This window comes from Macrobrachium nipponense, chromosome 4 (assembly GCF_015104395.2).
Source record: "Macrobrachium nipponense isolate FS-2020 chromosome 4, ASM1510439v2, whole genome shotgun sequence".
Taxonomy (NCBI): domain Eukaryota; kingdom Metazoa; phylum Arthropoda; class Malacostraca; order Decapoda; family Palaemonidae; genus Macrobrachium; species Macrobrachium nipponense.
The window spans coordinates 146,767,821-146,794,400 of record NC_061100.1 but is presented as its reverse complement, the minus strand read 5'-3'; the positions used below and the strand labels follow the sequence as shown (position 1 = coordinate 146,794,400).

The following is a 26,580-nucleotide window of genomic DNA, read 5'->3' as shown; positions in this document are numbered from 1 at the left end:
CAACGATGGAAAATTGGTCTTTCCAGCGATTGTCATCTGTTTTTATTTCTATTTCCGTCAGCCATAGTATCCGTTCAATATATGCATTCATTTAAAAGATGCTCTCATTTTCTGTACAGGTGAAAATGCTTCCATAAATGAAACGAGGGTAAGACATTTGATCCCTTTTATCTTAGTGAAAATTTCAATCTACATTTATTAACTTTCAGGAAGCTTTAACTTGAGCAAATCTCGAACAATACGTAATTCATTAAAGTCATTTTGGTTTTACCGTCATTTCTGGAGGCACAGGTAAACACAACAATAGATTTGCTCTTATATTGAGCAGCTGCATTCAATTACACTGTTATTTACATTAGGAACAAAGTACTTCAGTAATAGCCAATTACCCCATCATTTAAAGCTGTAGCTAATCAAGGGAACATAGATTAATTTCATGTAGTATCTGTAGCAGGTCATGAATATCATAGGTTATTTCCAAGTTTTCATTTAACTTTATTCCTTCTTTGTTGAAGAGTTCTGCACTTTATTTGCACATTTGCATATATAGACATACATAATACTCATATATATATATATATATATATATATATATATATTATATATATATATACATGCATATATATATATATAAATATACACACACACACACACACACACACACACACACACACACACATATATATAATATATATATATATATATATATATATATATATATATATATATATAAATAATTTTTATACGATCACAAGTAACACGTGAAGACTGTATTTTAAGAGCAGCAGAAAAAAAATGAAAAGCAGCTGTACCAAGCACTTTCGTGTATTCTTGATACACCTCATCAGGGTACAATTATGTAAAAGAATGAAAAACAGCTTCGAAATATTAAAGGTAAACATAAAAAAAGTAAAATGTAGAGCAACCAAACAGCTTAGTTAAGAGGCAAATGGTCCGCAGCCTTGAATTACACTTAAGGGATAAATACTACAACCGGAGGTGAAACTACTGAACAGTCAATTACTTAGTTACGAAGTTGTCAACAATACATTTCGTAAGCCAATTATCTCATTTATATTGTCCGTTGCTAATATTAAAAACACTACCTACTTGACTTATATTTTATAATGCTAGATTCTTTAATGTTTCTTTTAATAATATTTCTACAAAATAAAATTTCCTTTGAATTTTTCCAATTAATTGCACGATTAAAATTGTTCATATGTAGAAGGAAGGCACTCGATGTATTTCCTACACGTACGCAATATTTATGTTGATTTAATCTTGATGCCAACAGTTTGCCACGTTGACCAATATATCTTTTATCACAATCTCTACATGGGATTTCGTATATGCCACCTGATTGTAAATGGGGAGAGTTCTTTATGAAAATTGTTCTAACAGACTGACTGTTACCGAAAACAACATTAACATTAGAAACTTTAAACATTTTTGGCAAAGAAAAATCGGTACTGTGATCAAAAGCTTGTACATGGTCAACTGCATAAAATGTTTTCTTAGCCTTTCCCCAAGCAACATCAACTAAAAATGTCGGATACTTCAGTTTAAAAGCAATATCATAAATCTTGACTATTTCGTCTTCTAAAAATTCGGGACAACAAATTCTTAATGCTCTTAAAAACATTGAAGAAAATACTGAGAGTTTAACTTTCAAACGGTGACTGAGTAAAAGTGAATGTAAGAACATAAATTTGTAAGTTTCCTGAAAACTGAAAATTTAAATCTGCCACCGTGTCTATCCACATTTACATCTAAAGATGGTAAAATGGAATCTTTTTCTTCCTCAATTGTGGATTTTATAGAGGGAACTAGAGCATTTAATCTAATTAAAAATCGGTTCACAACCTCACCCAATGGTCATACACAAAATATGTCATCGACATACCTAAACCAAAGAACGTTCACCTGCAAAATATTTGATAAAAGTTTCTTTTCAAAAACCTCCATGTAAATGCTGGTTAAAGGGGGCGATAAAGGGTTCCTCATAGCCATACCAAACCTCTGCTCATAGAATTTACCATTGAAAGTAAAGTTACATTCCTTATTACAAAGTTTAGTAACTAAAATGGTGTCAGTTGGTCAAAGTGGCAAACTGTTGGCATCAAGATTAAATCAACATAAATATTGTGTACGTACAGGAAATACATCGAGTGCCTTCTTTCTACATATGAATAATTTTAATCACGCAATTAATTTGAAAAATTCAAAGAAAAATTCTTAAGTCAAGTAGACAGTGTTTTTAATATTATCAACGGACAATATAAACTAGATAAATGGTTTACGAAATGTATTGTTGACAAATTCGTAACTATATATTTGACTGCTTAGTAGTTTCATTTCCATTTGTATATTTATCCTTTAAGTGTAATTCTCGGCTGTGGACCATTTGCTTCTTGACTAGGCTGTTTGGTTGTCCTATATTTTACTTTTTTTATGTTTACCTTTGATATTTCGAAGCTGTTTTTCATTCGTTTATATTGTACCCTGCCCTGATGAGGTGTATCAAGAATACACGAAAGCGCTAGGTACCGCTGCTTTTCATTTTAACCTGCTGGCTCTTCATGGAAGCAGCTTCGAAATATCAAAGGTAAACATAAAAACAAAAAAAGTAAAATATAGAACAACCAAACAGCCTAGTCAAGAAGCAAATGGTCCACAGCTGAGAATTACACTTAAAGGATAAATACTACAAACGGAAATGAAACTACTAAACAGTCAAATATATAATTACGAAGTTGTCAACAATACATTTTGTAAGCCAGTTATCTAGTTTATATTGCCCGTTGCTAATATTAAAAACACTATCTACTTGACTTATTAATTTTAACCTTTGAATTTTATATATATATATATATATATATATATATATATATATATATATATATATATATATTGACGGTCTATTGCTAAAACTTGCTTTTTCCTGCCGTACTGCTGGAGAAAGGAATAAAACAAGGAATTCACCTAGCGCTTGTGTGTTTTTTTTTTCACACTTGACCCTGAGGTGGTGTATACCAAGGTATATAGAATAAGGAATATACCTTGGTATATACCATATAATGCATTTGTGTGTGCGGGTGGGTGGTGGACGACTGGACTCTGGTCTGCCGATCCGAAGTTTGATCTGGCATGCTTCCCTCAGTCGTAAGTAGTTGGTTTGCCGTGCGTGGATTGAAGTAAAGTTTACGGTAGAATAGGAAACTGTTGAAGATGTATCGTATTGTGAGTTTCCTGGCAGAAGTCGAAGATGGAAGATTCACCGGTCTGATGTAACATTAGTTTGAGGTGAGGGTGTGTTATGTCTGTATGTTCTTTCCACATATCTCCTGGACGTAGAAATAAGAACACGGAGTCGTGCTTGCGGTATGGCAAGAGTGATGCAAACAGAGGATGACTGGGGATAGTGAAGAGACGATTCAAAAACCCGGAATAGACTTTGAAAGTCTCAGCGAGATGAGAAAGAGCAAAGTAAATGTGAGCAAGAAAAAGGTTAGAAGGGTACATGGAAATCATAAAGGTGGAGTAACACAAGTTAATATGGATGGGAGGGGAATGTTAGCAATTGATTTGTGCAAGTAGTATTTGCAAGTGAATATTACTGATGATGGTAGGATGAGAGATGACGAGAATCATAGCAAGTGAAGCAAGAAAGTTTACAGGGGTCTGCAAAATGCTGGGAAGAGATTTGAATTGTATGGAGTGATTATTTAGCCAACGCTCCTTTAGGGGAGTGAAGTGTGGATGCGAATAAAAGAGCAAAGGCTGAAACTACTAACCTAATTGTCTGTATGTATGAAATGGGTTACGAAAATAGTATTGAAAGGGTAAGAAATATGGGAATATATTGGAGTGGTAAACAAGGTTAGAGTGTTTAGAAAGATTTCTTTGATTGATGAAAAGTGGGTGTAGTTCAGAAGTGTTAGGTGGAAAGGTAGGGAGGGGAGGAAGAGAGGGGTTCTTAGAGAGCCATGAGTTTATTGCGTTCTCGAGAGAATGTTATTTAACTCATTTTACATCTAAACATGACTGCTCTAATCTCTAGCATCGGGAACAGTATCTAGTTTCGCAGTTTCTTTGATGACTCTGTCAAAAAATACTAACAGGAAAACTCTTCATGTTATGATGGCATCAGAGAAGAGCAATGCGCAGATTAAAATAATCTTCTCTCCCTTACCCAAGTAATTACCCTAAATTAATTTTGCAGTTTTATAGGAGAGACGAGCCTTTAATAGGGCTATATAAAACGGCCAATTTTGTAGAAGTTTCCGACAAGGGAGATTAATCTAAAACTCAACAGATAAGGTATGAGTGTGGCACAGACCGTTTCACGACTTTTAACTCTAGACTGTCCCATGCTCGGGAATTATTGTATGTTGTTATTCATACTAGAGCTGCTGAATCGTAGATGAACGCCTTGAAGTAACACTCCACAGATGGTTTAACAGCATCGTACTGAACACACACGCACACACACTGCTCCATTCACCTTTATCTTGTATGTCCTCAGGCCCTTCAGGGATATTAAGGCCCATCCATGCTAATACCCCTTCACAGCATGCATTATTATTATTATTATTATTATTATTATTTTTTTTTTCTCTCTATCACAGTCCTCCAATTCTACTGGGTGGTATTTATAGAGTGGGTTTCCGGGTTGCATATTCCTGAAGTCTGGATGGAAATAGACCCCCTCGGATATTAGAACCAATCAGAGCGTGATTTGTAGCGGTGACGTCGTGGGACTCCGCCCTTCTAGCGCTACCAAGTATAAGCTTTTCTTAATTCTTGCAGAAGCACCAGTTATATTAATCTTATCTTATATGATAATTTTAATATTGGTAAATATAGCTATTATAGATGTATACAGAAAATATGTATCAACTATGTTGTACTAGCTAATATTTACGCTATCGCTTATGCATCATAAGTTACTGAGATATGCAAGGCATATGGGACCATTGCTCAATGAAACACGCAGAAAGCCATGCCCATGACAATCAGCCGCTTCATTACATAATAATTCATGCAGAAGCACCAGTTTTGAGAATATAATCTTGTGAGAGGTTATAATATTGGCAAATATAATTATTGCAAAAAAGTACCGAGATACGCAAGGCATATGGCTGGCAACATTACTCAATGAAACACACCAGAAGGGTTATGATCCCATGTCAATCAGCTGTTTCGTTACGTAATACTTCACTCGTTGCAAAATGACTTAACTGCTTATATTGGCCTCGACAGGAGGACTATGATCCCCTGGCAATCAGCTGTTTCGTTACGTAATACTTCACCCATTGAAAAAATGACTCAACTACTCATATTGGCCTCGACACTTAGGCATTTAGTACATGAAGTAGGCTGATAGTTTAAAATTTTTGTTACTTTGAATTTTATTTTGAATCATTGTACCCTTCAAAATGCCCAAATTTTGCCCTGTTGATCATATATATGTCTTCTACAAGTTGATTTGTTCTTTGCTGCTTATATACACATATATTTTCTATTGTTGTTTTGTAGTTTTTACTCAATATTTTTGAAATGTACATATTTAGTCAGGTTAGGCTAGAACACGGATGGTAATTCATGTTCGGAAGTATACATGGTGTGACAGGAAATATAGACCTTTATTTTAGTTGCTAGGGTAAATCTATGTTGCAATAAAAAAAAACATATTCTTTTAATAATATCCAACGGAAATGAGTAGCAAATTCATTCTAGTCAAAGAAAAATATACCAGAAAAAAGTTTCAATTTGCACAGATATGTAATAAAGCACAAATTTACGCTGTGTATTACAACCAAGGCCATGCTCAGGTTTTGTTGTGCAGATATCCTAAACTATGCAAAGCTTTCCTTTGCTGATATTTCATTGTAAATTTTAAAATCAACTGCATAGCTTGGAATATAAGGAAAAAAATGATTTACAAAAGATTATTTTATACAAAAGTTTATTATATACAAAAGATATTCACATACAATTCTTGATGTTGAATATTTCTCTCCACTTGTCGAAATCTTCCCTTGATTTAGCATTAGTTCGTAAGCACACAAAATCTTTATTTTCTGCAAAATAATATTATGGAAGCCACTGCCTTCAAAATCTAGCAACTCGGGATTTCTTGTACACTCCATAGTGACTAAAGTACAAGTAACACACGACGAAAACAACGACTAGGAGGACTAAAGACTACAGACTCAATCAATTCGACATAAGTTACAGAACAGGAACAGCACATGCAGTTTGTTTACATTGAGCAATGGTGCCATATACCTTTCGTACTTAGACTCTCAGTACCTTTTTATAATAATGAGCTATAGCGTAAATGCTAACTGGTACAGCATAGTTGATACATATATTCTGTATGCATCTATAATAACTAATATATTTACCAATATTATAACGTATCATATAAGATTAATATTTTCAAAACTGGTGCTTTTGCAAGAATTAAGAAAAGTTTATAGATGGTAACACTAAGGAGGGCGGAGTCTCACAACGTCACCGCTCCAAAACACGCTCTAATTGGTTCTAATATCCGAGATGGTCTATTTCCATCCAGACTTCAGGAATATGCTTCCGGGTTGCATCCTGCCTCCTTAGGAGTCCATCACTTTTCTTACTATGTGTGCCGTTTCTAGGATCACACTCTTCTGCATGAGTCCTGGAGCTACTTCAGCGTCTAGTTTTTCTAGATTCCTTTTCAGGGATCTTGGGATCGTGCCTAGTGCTCCTATGATTATGGGTACGATTTCCACTGGCATATCCCATATCCTTCTTATTTCTATTTTCAGATCTTGATACTTATCCATTTTTTCCCTCTCCTTCTCTTCAACTCTGGTGTCCCATGGTATTGCGACATCAATGAGTGATACTTTCTTCTTGATTTTGTCAATCAACGTCACGTCTGGTCTGTTTGCATGTATCACCCTATCCGTTCTGATACCATAGTCCCAGAGGATCTTTGCCTGATCGTTTTCTATCACTCCCTCAGGTTGGTGCTCGCACCACTTATTACTGCAAGGTAGCTGATGTTTCTTGCACAGGCTCCAGTGGAGGGCTTTTGCCACTGAATCATGCCTCTTTTTGTACTGGTTCTGTGCAAGTGCCGGGCATTCGCTTGCTATGTGGTTTATGGTTTCATTTTTCGTATTGCACTTCCTACATATGGGAGAGATGTTATTTCCGTCTATCGTTCTTTGAACATATCTGGTTCTTAGGGCCTGATCTTGTGCCGCTGTTATCATTCCTTCAGTTTCCTTCTTTAGCTCTCCCCTCTGTAGCCATTGCCATGTGTCATCGCTGGCTAGTTCTTTAGTCTGTCTCATGTATTGTCCGTGCATTGGTTTGTTGTGCCAGTCCTCTGTTCTGTCTGTCATTCTCCTGTCTCTGTATATTTCTGGGTCTTCGTCTACTTTTATTAGTCCTTCCCATGCACTCTTTAGCCACTCGTCTTCACTGGTTTTCAGATATTGCCCCAGTGCTCTGTTCTCAATGTTGACACAGTCCTCTATACTTAGTAGTCCTCTCCCTCCTTCCTTTCGTGTTATGTATAGTCTGTCCGTATTTGCTCTTGGGTGTAGTGCTTTGTGTATTGTCATATGTTTCCTGGTTTTCTGATCTATGCTGCGGAGTTCTGCCTTCGTCCATTCCACTATTCCTGCGCTGTATCTGATTACTGGCACTGCCCATGTGTTTATGGCTTTTATCATATTTCCGGCGTTGAGTTTTGACTTGAGTATCGCCTTGAGTCTCTGCATATATTCTTTCCTGATCGTGTCCTTCATCTCTTGGTGTTTTATATCCCCTCCTTCCATTATTCCAGGTATTTGTATCCTGTCTCATCTATGTGTTTGATGTTGCTCCCATCTGGTAGCTTTATCCCTTCAGTTCTCGTTACTTTGCCTTTTGTATGTTGACTAAGGCGCATTTTTCTATTCCAAACTCCATCCTGATGTCCCCAGATACAATCCTTACAGTCTGGATTAGGGTATCTATTTCCTTGATGCTCTTACCATACAGCTTGATGTCGTCCATGAACATCAGATGGTTGATTCTGTTGCCTCTTTTCTTGAGTTGGTACCCGGCATCCATCTTCTGTAGCACTTTTGTCATGGGAATCATGGCTACTACGAAGAGTAGTGGGGACAGTGAGTCGCCCTGGAAGATCCCTCTCCTGATATTAACCTCTGCTAGTCTTATTCCAGAGCTTGTAAGTATTGTATTCCAGTTGCGCATTGTATTTTTGAGGAAGCTGATGGTATTTTCCTCTGCCCCATATATTTTCAGGCATTCTGTTAGCCATGTGTGTGGTATCATGTCGAAGGCTTTCTTATAGTCTATCCATGCCATGCTTAGGTTGGTTTTCCTTCTCCTACTGTTCTTCATTACCATTTTGTCTATAATTAGCTGGTATTTTGTGCCCCTACACTTCCTTCTGCAGCCTTTCTGTTGGTGGGGGATGGTGTTTGTCTCCTCTAGGTAGTTGTATAGCCTTTCACTGATGATACCTGTTAGTAACTTCCACATTATTGGTAGGCAGGTGATAGACCTGTAGTTACTGGCTATATTTCCCTTACTCTTGTCTTTTTGTACTAAGGATGTTCTTCCTGTGGTCATCCATTTGGGTGCATGGTGATTTGAGATACAATGCTGGAGTTATTATTATTATTATTGAAAAAGAAACCCACAAATTCAATTTGTAACTAGTTTTACTTCTAAGTATTTACATTTAGTTTTACTCCACACTCGAGTACTTTCAGGCCCTTCTGTGGCCATTCTCAAGAGATGTTTGACCCAGGCTAACTTCCCCCAAACATCTCTTGAGAATGGGCCACAGAAGGGCCTGAAAGTACTCGAGTGTGGAGTAAAACTAAATGTAAATACTTAGAAGTAAACAAGTTACAAATTGAATTTGTGGGTTTCTTTTTCAATCTTCAGAAGAAAACTGAAAGAAGTTTTTGTTTGGTTCATTATTATTATTATTATTATTATTATTATTATTATTATTTTTATTATTATTATTATTATTATTATTATTATTATTATTATTATTATTATATTATAAGCAAATCAGCAATCCTAACTGAAAAAGCAGAATATGATAAGCCTGATGGCCGCAAAAGGGAAGCAATCCATTACAAACAAAGAAACTGAGATGCAAAGAACAAACTATGAAAGACGAATTATATGAGAAAAATAAGACAATGTAGAAAAAAATTTGATAGATAACGGAACAAAATAAGCAAGACAATTGACAAATAAACTAGGAGGTGAGGCTCTTCCCCAACTCAGTTAAAACTACTGAAATTCCAATAATTTAGTGGCAGGGTTAGATCACATTAGGAACAAACTTCTAGAAATTGTGTGGAATTGACTATCACAGAAGTGAAGGAAAATCCGTTAGAAGTAACTGCATGTCTAGCATTACATAGTGGATTTTATAGTATTGAAGATCTGAATGTTCAGATTGATGAAGTATCTTGCGCTGCACGTAGAATCTGCTAAAGGAATCATGTTGCCAGAGGCTGACGTCAAGACCAGGGATATGAAATTTAAAAATCTTGAGTTTTTAGTCGGTGTTATTCTAGCTCTTCGTTTCATCCTTCTGAATTGTGCAGTCTTTTCACTAATCTACCGTTATACTCTCTCTCTATATGACTAAAACTTTTCAGAATAGTCTAGTCCATCGTAACTATTTTACACGTCTCTCCATATTTCTCACTCTAATTTTGAGCTCATTTTCTCATTAACCTTTCTCTCTGCATTATTTCCCCATAGATTAACTTCTTTATTCTCCCTGAAGATTTAGTTCACATCCTACTCTCACTTTTTTAATTACAACTCTTTTTCTTTCTCACCTTCTTTTGGCTTACCCTGTCCATCTTTCTATATGCCTGCACATTATCTTATCCTTCTCGCAAAGGCAATTCTAAAACACGTTTTTTCCGTCACTAGTTTTTCATTTCCTCTATCTACTGTGCAATGCTCTATATCCTCTTCATAACCTCCGATACTTACAGACACTCTCTGCTGTCCTTATGACCCCACAATACGCTACTTGTTTTCAATGTAAAAGCATTTTTCAAACTACTATTAAAAATAAGACCGTTATTATTAAAGAAATACGAGGATTTGAAAATAAAAAATGTCAAACCCGTCAAGAGTTTCCATGTCCATGCCTTTAACCTACCAACAACTTATCCACTGTCTTAAATACCCTTCTTACTTCTTTCTTATCCAACTCACTCATATCACATAATTTTACAACCATATTTTCATCCATTCTTCTCCAATTTGAATCTGTCTTAACTTTTACATATGCCAAATAAAGATTAGATACATTTCCAACCATTCTTTTTAAAGTGTATATTGAGAGTAATATTAGTTTATAATTATAGACAAGGTAAATTGTACCTATTACTATCATTCGAAATGAACAAACATTTGTACTTCACAGGCTGTTATGTTAGGGCTTTGATTTGAGAATGAAGCTTCCACGGAAGTGTCTGTAAGTGTAAAACGAGAAGACAGAGTTAACGTAACAATGCCTTCATTCATTTGCAGGTATGAATTATTAATGCATGTAAATCTAGTCTTGCTTATGAAAGGGAATTTAGAAACCAAATTCTAACCTACATTTAATGTTCTACGTATATGCGTTCTGGGACCTTCGTTGCTTCCATCCTTTCTTAGTGGGATCATTTTTAGCTCTGCAAAAAAAAGAGTGCCCAAGTTATTCCCTTCAATATTATGTGGAAGGAAGCATTTATAAAATGTCAAGTCAGTGGGATGAACTTTAGCAAACCCAAAGCATTGATTGCATGCATCGTATCATGCACCTTTAAGTCTGGAAGCTAGCAGTGTCGAATAACAATTATATTCAAGAAAGAGTATTTCGAATTGGCTGTTCTTCTCGTCCTAACAATGGAAACTATGATTTAGACCATTATCAGATTTCCTGTCTGTTCCTTTGACATCAGCTCTATCTGTTTGATTCTATTCATGTTCCATTCGAGATATATAGAAGTGCATTGCTGGGTTAAAGCAGCCTTTTATTCAGTGTCTAAATATTTATGTTATTCTCTGCTGCTTGTTACAGCTCATTAAGACTTCAGTTGAATCCACGTTTTTAATTATTTGCATGTGTAGGCGTTTCAAGTATTGGAATGATGTCAGTCAAATAATTTCCGTTTCGTTTAGTTATTTGTAATAATATATGAAAAATATAGTTACAGGGAAAATACATTATGTAGCCTACGAAGATTAGGGCAACAGGGATAAAATAGAAATTCATTTGAAGATAAATGATACTAAAAGAACGAGGCTAAAACACAAAACTAACTTGATCATCACGAAAGTTTTTTTTACGTCCTTTCCGCCCTTTTCAGGCTAAAACATTTACTGAGTTATCCCCTTCTCTTTCCTATCTCTCGCCCTTTACCAATTATCGTCGACCCCTTTACTAACCAATTAGTGAACGTATTTTCTATTCCTACCACATGTTTATACCATATAGACGTATACTCTCTAGTTTCTGGTGCGATTTTCCCTGCACACATCAGCCATGAATCTCTGCATCATTGTAGTTACATCTCAGCATTCTTCATCCTGCAATATTTGGGCCCATGTTCCCACTACATATAAAAAAAAGCTATGTTATGCATGTACTAAGTTCTCGGTCTGTTAACTCTCAGCCTAGGTTGGATACAGTCACTGGTGTTTATACTTTCAGGTTGTTTCCACCTATGCAATAATGGCCAGTACAAGTTCAGTACTGAGGCTACTGCAGTAGACACCAGCATTCTTCCCAAATTCTTGTGCATGAAGCCCAAATTGGAAACTAGAAGCAACTTTGTAAGACCAGAAGGCGCTTGAATTCATTTTAGGTCACGAGATCCAAAGAAAGCATTTGAAAGTGTCTGAAGCTTGAAATGCAAGATTAATTTTCAGTGTAAGTTAAATTAACATACACTTAAATCCAGTAAGAATCAGGCCAATGGAATCTTTCTGGTTACAATTATACTGACAATTGTTTTTTAACAACTTGAACGATCCTATTAGAGTATGACATTTTATGTTGTTTAGTCTTTATATAGTCTTTGGAAAAAATTGAGAGGATTTTTTTTTCGACAATCATTCTTTAAGATGACTTACCGATGATTTAATGGTAGTTGAACCTTTAATGTATTATATATTAAAGGTGATGACTTAAAAGACTTGAAATGGAGCAGATTATAAATTAAACAATGATATGCCCCTTTTAGAAGATTAATGAAAATAATCTCGAGAGACTTTTTATATGATTTATTGACTCTATTTGACCCTCTTCTCTGAAAATCACACGAGATTATTGTATCACTACATGGAATTAGTTGAGCGGCATATTTCACGAAAGGATTATTGCATTATCCATCATTCTATTTTTGTGTTAAGCCGCAAAACACGAGGCCTTATTCCAGGAAAGGAGGTTTTGAGTTCGACACAATAACCACTCAGTTGTTTCCTAGATAATCTTGTTTTGTTCCTGATCCTTTTATGGCAAATCGGATTTTGGGCGAAAAATGGTGTTGCCTGCGTGTCAGCCCAGGATTTGTGCGTTAATGCACTCCTGCTACCACAAAGACTTTGCCGTTACAAATAGTAATAATGATGATAATAGTAATAATGATATGTGTGCCGTGGCAGAGTGGGTTAGGTTGTCAATTAAGCAACATCGGGCTGGTCATTCGTTGGATGAGTGACCGCTCTGATCGGCGTTGATTCCTTGGGAGAGGTTCTTTACCATAATATCCTCAGTCTACTCAGCTGTAAATGAGTACCTATTCCCGATGGGGTAGGGTTCAGCTATGAGTAAATAGCAAAACTCAGCAATGATGGAAAGAAATGAAGGTTCAAACGACAACGACGTAAATGGAACCTCTTGGCAACAGGGGAGCTTCGTCCGGCAGCCAGGTATGCAGCCCAATTGAAGGGGAAGACGGTCAGGTACTTGGAGATCGTCATCCAGCAACTGACCACCACAACGACAGTAACCAACAACCAGAGACTGGAGCTACAGAAGCAAACCAGAAAAAGAAATGGACAAAAGAAGAAAATAAGGTAATATGGAGATGCTACGAAGCAACCCGATGTAGAGAAGATATAGAAGAAGGTTGGTCATCATCTGGAATGAGAGAAATAGCACCCCCCAAAAAGAGCAGAGGCTGGCAAACCAATAATTAATAATAATAATAATAATTTTCTCTCTAAACACTTCATCGCAAAATTACCCTAAATATAGCAACATATTTTAAATAAAATGCTCTAAATAACATACTTCTCATCAGTTCCCGTTGAGTGAAAATGGATAACGTACAAGGAGATTCCTGGAAGCAAAAACACAATAGAGCACAGAAAAGACACAAGAAGATTCCTGGAAGCGAACACACACGAGAGCACAGAAAAGACACAAGGAGATTCCTGGAAGCGAACGCACAAGAGAGCACAGAAAAGACACAAGGAGATTCCTGGAAGTGAAAGCACAAGAGAACACAGAAAAGACACAAGGAGATTCCTGGAAGCGAACACACAAGAGAGCACAGAAAAGACACAAGGAGATTCCTGGAAGTGAACGCACAAGAGAGCACAGTAAAGACACAAGGAGATTCCTGGAAGTGAAAGCACAAGAGAGCACAGAAAAGACACAAGGAGATTCCTGGAAGCGAACGCACAAGAGAGCACAGAAAAAGACACAAGGAGATCCTGGAAGCGAAAAGCACAATAGAGACAGAAAAGACACAAGGGAGATTCCTGGGGAGGCGAACGGACAAGAGAGCACAGAAAAGGAACACAAGGAGATTCCTGGAAGCGAAGCACAAGAGAGCCAACAGAAAGACAAGAAGATTCCTGGAAGCGAAAGCACAAGAGAGCACAGAAAAGACACAAAGAAGAAATTCCTGAAACCGAATGCACACGGAGAGCACAGAAAAAGACAAAAAGGAGATTCCTGGAAATGAAAGCACAAGAGAGCACAGAAAAGACACAAGGAGATTCCTGGAAGCGAAAGCCACAAAGAGGCACAGAAAAGACCACAAGGAAATTCCTGGAAGCGAACGCACAAGAGAGCACAGAAAAGACACAAGGAGATTCCTGGAAGCGAAAGCACAAGAGGAGCACAGAAAAGACACAGGAGATTCCTGATGTTTAACGCACAAGAGAGCACCAGAAAGACACAAGAAGATTCCTGGAAGCGAAAGCAAGAGAGCACAGAAAAGACACAAGAAGATTCCTGGAAGCGAAAGCAAAAGAGAGCACAGAAAAGACACCAGAAGAATTCCCTGGAACCGAATGCACACGAGAGCACAGAAAAAGACACAAGGATTCCTGGAAAAGCGAGCACAAGAAAGCACAGAAGACACAAGAGATTTCTTGGAAGTAAAGCAGAAAAGACACAGAAGCACAGATTCCTGAAGCGAAAACACAAGAGACACAGAAAAGACACAAGGAGATTACCTGGAAAGTGAAAGCACCAAGATGAGAACAGAAAAGACACAAGGAGATTCTGGAAGCGAAAGCACAATAGAGCACAGAAAAGACACAAGGAAATTCATGGAGCGAACTGCACAAAGAGCGCACAGAAAAGACACAAGGAGATTCCTGGCAAAGCGAAAGACAAGAGATCACAGAAAAGACACAAGGAGATTCATGGATGTGAACGCCAAGAGGAGCACAGAAAAGAACACAAGGAGTTCCTGGAAGCGGAAAGCCACAGAGAGCACAGAAAAGACACAAAGAAGATCCTGGAAGCGAAAGCAACGAGAGCACAGAAAAGACACAGAAGGATCTGGACCGAATCACAGAGAGGCACAGAAAAGACCAAGGAGATTCTGAAGCGAAGCACAAGAAGACAGAAAAAGAAACAAGGAGATTCTGGACGTGAAAGCACAAGAGAACACAGAAAAGACACAAGGGGATTCCTGGAAAGCGACACACAAGAGAGCCAGAAAAAGACACAGGAGATTCCTGGAAGCGAACGCACACGAGAGCACAGTAAGACATAAGGAGATTTCTGGAAGTGGAAAGCACACGAGAGCACAGAAAAGACACAAGAGATTCCTGGAAGCGAAGGCCCAAGAGAGCACAGAAAAGGACAACATGGAGATTCCTTAAGTGAAAGAGAAGAGAACACCAGAGAAAAGACGCAAGGAGATTCCTGGAAGGAACACACAAGAGAGCACAGAACAAGACACAAGAAGATTCCTGGAAGCGAACGGACCAAGAGAGAAAGGAAAGACACAAGGAGATTCCTGAGAAGCGATACGCACAAGAGAGCACAGAAAAGACCAAGGAGATTCCTGAACGAGAAGCCACATAGAGCAAGAAAAGACACAAGGAGATTCCTGGAGGCGAAGGAACCAAGAGAGCACAGAAAAGACACAAGGAGATTCCTGGAGCGAACGCCCCCACTAGAGAGCACAGAAAAGACACAAGGTAATTCCTGGAAGTGAAAGCACAAGAGAGCACAGAAAAGACACAAGGAGATTCCTGGAAGCAAAAGCACAAAAGAGCACAGAAAAGACACAAGGAGATTCCTGGAAGCGAAAGCACAATAGAGCACAGAAAAGACACAAGGAGATTCCTGGAGGCGAACGCACAAGAGAGCACAGAAAAGACACAAGGAGATTCCTGGAAGCGAAGCACAAGAGAGCACAGGAAAGACACAAGAAGATTCCTGGAAGCGAAAGCACAAGAGAGCACAGAAAAGACACAAGAAGATTCCTGGAACCGAACGCACACGAGAGCACAGAAAAGACAAAAGGAGATTCCTGGAAGTGAAAGCACAAGAGAGCACAGAAAAGACACAAGGAGATTCCTGGAAGCGAAAGCACAAGAGAGCACAGAAAAGACACAAGGAAATTCCTGGAAGCGAACGCACAAGAGAGCACAGAAAAGACACAAGGAGATTCCTGGAAGCGAAAGCACAAGAGAGCACAGAAAAGACACAAGGAGATTCCTGGATGTGAACGCACAAGAGAGCACAGAAAAGACACAAGGAGATTCCTGGAAGCGAAAGCACGAGAGCACAGAAAAGACACAAGGAGATTCCTGGAAGTGAAAGCAAAAGAGAGCACAGAAAAGACACAAGAAGATTCCTGGAACCAAACACACACGAGAGCACAGAAAAGACACAAGGAGATTCCTGGAAGCGAAGCACAAGAAAGCACAGAAAAGACACAAGGAGATTCCTGGAAGTGAAAGCACAAGAGAACACAGAAAAGACACAAGGAGATTCCTGGAAGCGAACACACAAGAGAGCACAGAAAAGACACAAGGAGATTCCTGGAAGCGAACGCACAAGAGAGCACAGTAAAGACACAAGGAGATTCCTGGAAGTGAAAGCACACGAGAGCACAGAAAAGACACAAGGAGATTCCTGGAAGCGAAGCACAAGAGAGCACAGAAAAGACACAAGGAGATTCCTGGAAGTGAAAGCAGAAGAGAACACAGAAAAGACGCAAGGAGATTCCTGGAAGCGAACACACAAGAGAGCACAGAAAAGACACAAGAAGATTCCTGGAAGCGAACGGACAAGAGAGCACAGAAAAGACACAAGGAGATTCCTGGAAGCGAACGCACAAGAGAGCACAGAAAAGACACAAGGAGATTCCTGGAAGCGAAAGCACAATAGAGCACAGAAAAGACACAAGGAGATTCCTGGAGGCGAATGCACAAGAGAGCACAGAAAAGACACAAGGAGATTCCTGGAAGCGAACGCACAAGAGAGCACAGAAAAGACACAAGGAGATTCCTGGAAGTGAAAGCACAAGAGAGCACAGAAAAGACACAAGGAGATTCCTGGAAGCAAAAGCACAAAAGAGCACAGAAAAGACACAAGGAGATTCCTGGAAGCGAACGCACAAGAGAGCACAGAAAAGACACAAGGAGATTCTTGGAAGCGAAAGCACAAGAGAGCACAGAAAAGACACAAGGAGATTCCTGGTGGCGAACGCACAAAAGAGCACAGAAAAGACACAAGGAGATTCCTGGAAGCGAAGCACAAGAAAGCACAGAAAAGACAAGGAGATTCCTGGAAGCGAAAGCACAAGAAAGCACAGAAAAGACACAAGGAGATTCCTGGAAGCGAACGCACAAGAGAGCACAGAAAAGACACAAAGAGATTCCTGGAAGCGAAAGCACAAGAGAGCACAGAAAAGACACGAGGAGATTCCTGGAAGCGAACGCACAAGAGAGCACAGAAAAGACACAAGGAAATTCCTGGAAACGAAAGCACAGGTAAGCACAGGAAAGGAACGAGTTGCTGAATTTCTCAGGAAGTCTTTTCACTGCAAGGTGTTGGAAGCAATTATGATAATGACGATAATCATTATTCTTCTATACCAGTGTCATATGGCTCCAAGCCTACAACGTAAAGGCGCTTGATTGTTAAGCTATTAAGGGTAAATGGTCTCTGAACACTCGTACACTAATCTTTCAAATCGAAATGTGTGTAGAATTCAATACTAACCTTATCTTTTTTAATCCAAGCTTTCATCAAGCTATGAAAACTGAACATTTTGCAGATGCACAACCCTTTCTTACCACTGGATAGACAACTGACGAACGTGCCAGCTGTCTTAACTGGAACAATGAAATCCAACGTAAATTAATTGAAGTATAGTTCTGAATTACGTCTGTAATTGAAAGCAGCGGGGTTCATTGAACTGGAAATTAAAAGCTATAGGACAGAGTAAAGAATGGAAGTAATAGCTTAAAATGAAAGCAGAAACTAGCAACACATATTGATAAATTTATGTGTTATATTATAGGATATATATATATATATAGATAGATATATATATATAGTATATATAGATATATATATATAGATATATATATATATATATATATATATATATATTATATATATATATCTATATATCTATATATATATCTATCTATATATATATATATATATATATATATATATATATATATATATATATATTTATATAAGATATATAGATCTATATATATATTATATATATCATATATATATATACTATATATATCAAATATATATATATATCTATATCTTATATATATATATATATATATATATATATATATATATATATATATATATATAGTATATATTATAAGCGAATACACGGAAAATGATATATCAGATATCCAAGCGCTTTAGTCTAATTATTCAGACATCGTCAAGGAGCTACTAAAGTACAATTGGAGAGGAAGGCCTCAGGTACAAACGAGATCAGGAATACCAGATGGTTAATTATCAAAAGGGTAAAAAATAAAATTAAATACCCAAGGACTTTTGTAGATGTGGCATGGAAAAGAGCTAGAAAAACATTTTATTCAACTAATGACAAACTTGAATTCAGTAAGCATAACATTCTAAAATTACCTTATGATGAAAGGTTTTTAGATATTCCTAGAATTTTAAAGCTTTTTAACATAAATGTTGTTTTCAGTAATATTAATGTCAAGAGTTTAGTAATCAAAAATTCTCCTAAAGATCTTCCAGGCTGCATATATGAAATTCCTTGCAAAAAGAAAAATTGTGATAAAGTCTATACGGACAGACCGGCAAATCTCTTTCACAGCGTCTCAAGCAACATCAACATTCTGTGAGAACTGGGCAAATATCGAATGCATTATTTGTACATATGAGAGATTTAGACCATCCTATTAACTGAGTCAAGCAAGAGCCTTAGTCCCATGTAATGACACAGTTAAAAGGAATATCATTGAATCTTGTTTTATCAAGTCAAATAATAGAAATGTTCTAAATTTAAGTCTTGGTTTATTTAAACTTGATGCTTTCATAATGAAAAAAGTTGTAGATAAATATAAGCAACAAATTAATATATTCAGTTTTTACATGTTTTGGACTGTAAAGATACTTTGTAATTTCGGTTAGGGTCAGAATCTGTTTAAGTTTGTGACCGTGTGATATCCGATAATCCTGGATTATCCCTTTTAATTTTTACCCTTCTGATAATTAACCATCTGGTATTCCTGATCTTGTTTGTACCTGAGGCCTTCCTCTCCAATTGTACTTTAGTAGCTCCTTGACGATGTCTGAATAAAGACGAAAGCGCTTGGATTTCTGACTTATCATTTTCCCGTTGTATTTGCTTATTATGAAGTCACGTGCATCTACTGTGATTTTTTAAGCATATATATATATATATATATATATATATATATATATATATATATATATAGATATATATATATATAGATAGAGAGATATATAAACATAATATATAGATAATATATATAATATATATTAACAATATATATAAATATATATATATATATAATAATATATAGTATATATTATATATATATATCTATATACATTATATATATATACATATATATATATATATATAATATATAATATATATATATATACATATATATAGTATATTTTATATATATATATATATATATATATATATATATATATATAGATATATATATATATATATATATATATATGATATATAGATATATATATATATATATATATAGATAATATATATATATATATATATATGTATATATATATATATATATATATATATATATATATCTATATATATATATCTATATCTATATTCTATATCATATCTATATCTATATCTATATATCTATTATATATATATATATATATATATATATATATATATATATATATATATATATATATACGTATATGGTTAAATGTGAAAAATAGTTATGATGAACACTAAATTATCCGTTCAAATAAAACAACTGGAGAACAGAATCCTGTTCACTTTTGGTTTTTGCCTAAACCCATTTTGAAAAAGAATGGTAGTTTTGCCATGACACAGGAGAACCATTTATGCAAGAAGTTTCTAAATATGATAACTTTAAGATTATGGGGGTCATCGTGCTATAAGTAAACAATTGAAGCCAAGGGCCACTACAATTGTCTAAAATAAGATCTTATGCAATATAGACGAATTTGACCTGGTTTTAGTGATTTTTATGGTAAATTCACATTGGTTGACTCCTATAATGGCAAAGGAGATGTACTTCATCAATAGGATGAAAGATGACAAATCTCGATTTGTATGATCCAACTGATTTGCTGGTATTCCTTGTGTCTCAAGGAAAGCCCTTTCCCCTTGAAACCTACGTAAGATCTGTTGAAACACTACTAAGGTGTCTTTCACACGCAAGGCTATTCCGATTTCCAATTAATGTTAGTAATTGCAAAACGTATAGTATTTGGGTAGTAAAAGCAAAGGGGATGTATCATCCTAAAGAGTCAATAAATTTACAGATGTTATCCGTTTCAAAGATTTTTGTCTTATTGCTTTAGGTTTCTCCTGATTCTCATTGTGAGAAAACCTAATGAGCTGCATAAAATGATTTTAGGCTATGTCAGGGGATTTGGGTGAAGATTGGTAGTTTATGAGTTATCCAAATGTCTTAATTCTCAGTGGGACAAACTTAGGGCGAATGAAAATGAGTTGTCTTCATTCTTAAATCTTTACTGAATTACTATGCAAACTATACCAACAGGTGTACGATATCGAGAAAATGGTTTTCATTTTCTGATATAGCCAAATAATTGTACATCTACAAACTGTTGATCCTTGGCAAAAGGCCATTTGGATGTTAATATGGCAACCACATTTCTTATATGGAACATGCCTATAAGTCTCTTGGGGGTAACCATAAAGGTTTTGAAATTCTCTACATAGATTTGGTATAGTAGGTCTAACTGCACTGGCCATGCTACGCTAGAATTTGTGTTTATAAAAACTATAATTAGATTGAGACACTGGAAACAGGTCCAATGATTGTTTTTACGTTTTTACCTAAATCATCTGTTGGGCGGAAATGCTTACACCTCTATTAGTTACATTCCAAAATAACGAATCACCATCCAGACCTTTTTCTCTTTCCCGAGAGAAAAATCTTTTAAACTCTATATGTCTAGATATGAAGTTCTTTTCTAAACACACCTCTTATTCAGTAAGTGGACCTCACTTAATTCTGACACGCGCCTTTTGATTTAGGTCACCAAGCACCACCAAAGCCAAGCACAGTTTAAGGCTTTCTTAGCAACTGTCTCTTCCACTCAGATACTTCTTCTCCTTTTCGAACTAAATACAATTGGCCTTATAACATTTTCTCCCCAACTCCCAATCCTACCCCATCCCTTGTCGCATATTTCTCAGCACTCCCGTGAAAAGCTGTTTTTTTTTTTCTTTTTTACTTCCTAATCCTGAAAACGCAGACTGCACATGAAGTACCTTATTAAATTTCCGCTGTTTAAACAAATTTGCTTGCTCTCATATAGCACATCCTTTATCCTTCCAACTCCAAGAGCTTGATAGTTTATTCCCTCTCTCTCTCTCTCTCTCCCTATATATATATATATATATATATATATATATATATATATTATATATATATATACTATATATATATGAATACTTATCACATCACCGTGATTCATATAAATCATTCGAGCTACAAATGTCCTTTAATATCTAATTCGCTCTACCTCGGAATTGATATATTTTCATATATGTACCGAGGGGGAATTTTTTTAGTTGATAATAATTTCGTTCCCCCATGGGATCGAACCACCGTCCAGTTGGACGGGGAACGAAATCAGGAACGGACAGTGACGCTACCGAATCTGCTATCAGAGAGGCTAAAGGTTTATATCGATTCTGACCATTACAAATCAACGCCGATCTCGTTGTATTCGTAATTAGAATCGATATGACACCCCCTCCACCATGCTAGCCGATTCGAGCGTTTGACCCACGCAGCATCTGATATATATATATATATATATAATATATATATATATAGATATATATATATGATATATATATATATACATAATATATATATATATATATACTTTATATAGATATATATATATATATATATTATATATATATATATATATAAAACATATATCACACACATTATATATATATATATTATATATATAATATATATATATATATAATATATATATATATATATATATATATAAACATATATACGCCACACACCATTATATATATATAATATATATATATATATATATATAATATATATATATATTGTGTGTGTGTGTGTGTGTGTGTGTGTGTGTGTGTGTATGTATGTGTGTGTGTGTGTGTATGTAGTGTGTGCGTTTTCATCCGAAGCTTTCCCTTTAGTTTAGAAACATTCCAAAGTTTCATCACATCATTTTCATATCACGTATTTTTTTTTTCTCCGTGGAATGTACTCGTGTAAAACCCAGGAGGATTTCAGTATCTTTCGACTCTTTTTCTTTCTGGAATTCTTAGATGCCTTGAGCATATATATATATATATATATATATATATATATATATATATATATATATATATATGTGTGTGTGTGTGTGTGTGTGTGTGTCTGTGTCTGTGTGTAATATGCTTTTCCCATGTCTGCATTTCGTACGCAAGAGCATCAAAGGATACTAAAATTCTGATGGTTTTCACACGAATGCGTACCACGGTAGAAAAAAAAACGCGTTATTAAAAGGTGCAATAAAACTAAATAAAGAAAAAGGGTCGAAAAAAACTAAAATATTTTCAAAGGAAAACTCCGCATCGCATTTTAAAATGACATATCCCTCAGCCATATCTCATGTGAAATTGAATGTAGCAATGATGACGCAAGATTTTTTCTCCCCCATCATTTTACGTTTCTGGCTTCAAAAAGGCAAAGAGAGAGAGACGCTCTTAAAAGCCATATGATATTCAGCTTCTTTTTCCAAGCCAAAGGAAACGAGGTGACATGCACAGAAAGAATATATCTTTTGAGGTCATGCCAAAGAATTTGGATGCTAAAAAAGTGAAAGGGGGATTCATCCTGTACACAATAAATTCGCTTGTCTTTCAAAATAAAATGATCTCACTGGGAAGAGATAGTTTATATGTCAAAAAAGATATGTTTTTGCCGAGTTGTTGATATTTGTAATTCTAATTTTTTTATTTTTTCGTACACGAATACCTAAGCAAACCTACAAACATTGTCATGGATACCGTCGATCGTGTGTAGATATAATCTTGACAAATAAAGAAAAGATGCTTTAAACTACAAATATCTCCATCCTCGACTCTTTACATACATACATAAATACCGTTACATGTCTTCACCAACCCTGTCCAGATAAAAATAATGCACCCCCTTAATGGACCAAGTTAAAAGTCTTAAGTCGGTTAATGAATGATTCATCGTTGTGTAAAAATTATGATGAAACTGGATTTATTTTTCTGAATGTATGGATAGTTTTTTTTTTCTTTTTTGTACGCTGTTAACGATTATTTGCTAAGAATATCGACAAGGGTTCTTCCTAATGAATCACTCCTTTTTCAGTCAATCGTCCATTATGATAATAAATTGTTTGCTTTTATAGTGAATTAAATCAGTGAAGGGTGAATAAAAAATCATTCTGGCTCTTGAAACGTAATACAACGAAGAAGAAGAGTTCCTGCAAGAAAGAAGTGCAGAGCACATAGTCTACAAAATGTGTTTGATGCAATGCTGATGAGCCTCTTCTGACGATATATAAGATGGCTCATGTTGGGGAAGTGTACTGCACAGGAAGGTTATTCACGATTCAATACCAGAAGTATGAACATAAAGCATAAAGCAATACTTTCCTCGAGGATCAGGAAATCTATTTTGCAATTCCAATGTAGCTGCTAGTCACTCCAGCGCTTTCTCAAACCTAAACCATAAATAAGTTTCAAGCTCTGCCGACGATCACTCTTTGAAGGTTCCAACTCTAATAACTTAATTGGAAAGTCTTAGGAACCTAATAGGATTAATGCTGCTAGGACCTTTACAAGACTTGAAAAGTAAGAAAAAGAATAAATTGAAATATACAGAAGTTGGGAATAATCGGATTAATAACTGTGTCACAAGACTTACTATATTCATTGTGAAAGAAAAGGCTTTCCTTAGCTCACAAGGAAAACATTACTCATTATCTGTTTTTTCCCACTTCCTTAGTTTTCCTTAAACGCAAAAATGAATTAATCCACGCTAATCTGAAATTTAAAAAAATGCAATTGGATGGATAGAGTAAAAAAAAAAAGGCGTGGGTTAGAAACATTATCAGCGACGACATGAACATCTCATGCTACAAAATAATCTCTTTTTGGGAAAAATGATTCTTGGTCAACATTACTTTCCCAGACGCCGAGGAGATGACACGCAATTGCAAGCTGAGTGGTTGGGTGGGGGGTGGGGGGAAGGGGTGGCTGGCTAGGCGGTTAGGATAAAGTGAGGAAGACGGCAACCTCCTCATTTGCATATGAAATTTTCATGACTCTCATCACCATTCCTCATTCTACGCCACAGTTAAATAAAGCAGGACAGTTCAAAGCGAACATTAGAAAAATATTAAAAAAGGAACTCATAAGTGGATGATTATAGAAATAAAATCTGCACAGTGACTTGATGTTGTTCAGGAGATGAGAGAGAGAGAGAGAGAGAGAGAGAGAGGAGAGAGAGAGAGAGAGAGAGATTTTTTTTTAGCTTCTTGCTGTGCATTTGCTTTGAAGAAAATTAGGAAAAGCAAAGCGAAATTTTTCTACGCAATGTTCATACGGAAACGCAATTTCCTTGTTACGAAGAGAGAAAGATCATGTTGGAAGACATACGATGGAAATGGAAGTGCGGGGTAGAAGGAAGAAGGGAAGACCAAGAAAGAGATGGCGTGATTGAAAGGTATTAACGAGAACGATTCACAACGGCGACCCCCATTTAAAAATGGGTTAAAGATGGGAAGAAGAAGAATTTCGTTAAGGAAAATACCTCGGAGGGTGTTATACATTTATTTCATCCAATGGCAATGACTTCATGTAAATGAACTTCCGTTTACTCAAGGAACTAATTTAGCCAATTTTTCATTGTCTCCTCTCTCGTTTAATTCTTTTCTGGGATTGATATTGACTTACACTCCCCCAGTAAAATGTCTCAGGTTTTTTGAGACCTTTTGCTGGAGAGTGGCTGTCAATTTCAATTCCAAAATGTGTGAACGATGTAGGAACCAATAAAGAATTAACCAGATTAGTTCCCCAAACAAACAACGATTATTTTACATCGAGTAATTATCATTAGATTAAATAAACCTATAACGGCCATCGCAGAATTATGCTCAAGGAAATTATCAATGAAAAATTAATGATACCTTGAGATTCTAGTTGTCTTTTCTTAATCTCAGGTTGTTAAATATCTTGCGACTTTTAATTTCTACTTTTCCTTTACTTATTTAAACAAAATCTGCATTAATGAGAATCTGTGCGTTTTCTAGTGTCATATGTTGGAGTATTTAATTAAATTTCCAAATATTCATCAGCAAGCACAAACTGACATCTTTAATCTGTTCACTTGGGATGACTTGTCTATTTTGCTTTCTCTTGCACTGAGAGAGCTCTCGTCTTGCTGTCGAGAAAAAAAAAAAATGACTGATTTTGATATGATGTAAGTACGCTCTCTTTGGCACATTATATATATATATATATATATATATATATATATATATATATATAAATAGAAATAAATAAATAAACTATATATGTACGCACACATATATGTGTAAATATCTGTATTTATACAGACACACACACACACACACACACACACATATATATATATATATATATATATATATATATATATATATAATATATATATATATATATATATATATATATATATATGTCTTGCTCATTTTTACTCTCGACACTGAAAGCAATGATACATACATACATACTATATATATATATATATATATATATATATATATATATATATATATATATATATACATTGCCTTTCAGTGTCGAGAGTAAAAATGAGCAAGACGCTGGCACCTCAACCCAGATTATTTGCTGAGATATGGCAGGCTATTACTTCCAGTAGCCACATCTAAGTTCAAAATACATGAAATACATATATAAAAAATAGCATTTGCACCGAAGAGCCACTTTCCTGAGTGGGAGGTGGCTCCAGGAAAAAATTCCAAAGTAAGCTACTGCTGCCCATATCTTTTGAGCCTTCCAAACCCTCTTGTTTTGGAGATGGGTCCCACTCAACTTAATTTCTCTAACCTTCCCCCATTTTGTTTGAGACCGTTCGTTCTATTGCAACATATTATCCTCTTGATTAATTCCGGCCACTGGCCTTTAACGTTAAGTTTCCCATCTCCATGACTCCAATCCCTCTTCCACGCTGCCACCTCCCCCCCACCCTCCCATTGATTTTAAAAAGTTATATCCCCTTTTAGCCTGCTTTTCGTAACCCTTTCCTTTGTATGATCGGGTCACATAGAAGTACCCTTGTGCATTTTTTCAATGAATAATTAAAAGAGAGAGATACAGAGAGAGAGAAATTGAAAAATTGAGAGAGAGAGAGAGAGAGAGAGAGAGAGAGAGAGAGAGAGAGAGAGAGAGAGAGAATTCTATTTTGATACTTTGCAGGTTCATTCTTCCTTCTCCATCTGAA

General features: G+C 35.9%; 4 protein-coding genes across 5 annotated transcripts in view; all 4 read left to right on the top strand.

Moving 5' to 3' along the window:
- LOC135211548 (pre-mRNA-splicing factor 38B-like) overlaps positions 1-14,018 on the top strand; it is a 33,561-nt gene extending 19,543 nt beyond the window's left edge. Inside the window, exon 2 of the mRNA XM_064244851.1 lies at positions 13,410-14,018. Within this exon, the coding sequence (XP_064100921.1) occupies positions 13,410-14,018 (609 nt within the window). The remainder of the gene's footprint in view (positions 1-13,409) is intronic.
- Positions 1-26,580, top strand: part of LOC135211272 (pinopsin-like) — a 175,004-nt gene that overhangs the window by 10,630 nt on the left and 137,794 nt on the right. The gene's annotated exons all lie outside the window — the stretch shown is intronic.
- Positions 14,350-16,117, top strand: LOC135211547 (pre-mRNA-splicing factor 38B-like). The gene is made up of 3 exons (XM_064244850.1): positions 14,350-14,436; positions 14,631-15,051; positions 15,507-16,117. Exons 1-3 carry the CDS (start codon positions 14,350-14,352, stop codon positions 16,115-16,117), a joined length of 1,119 nt encoding a protein of 372 aa, XP_064100920.1.
- Positions 16,727-17,299, top strand: LOC135211546 (pre-mRNA-splicing factor 38B-like). Its single transcript, XM_064244849.1, has one exon. It carries the CDS (start codon positions 16,727-16,729, stop codon positions 17,297-17,299), a length of 573 nt encoding a protein of 190 aa, XP_064100919.1.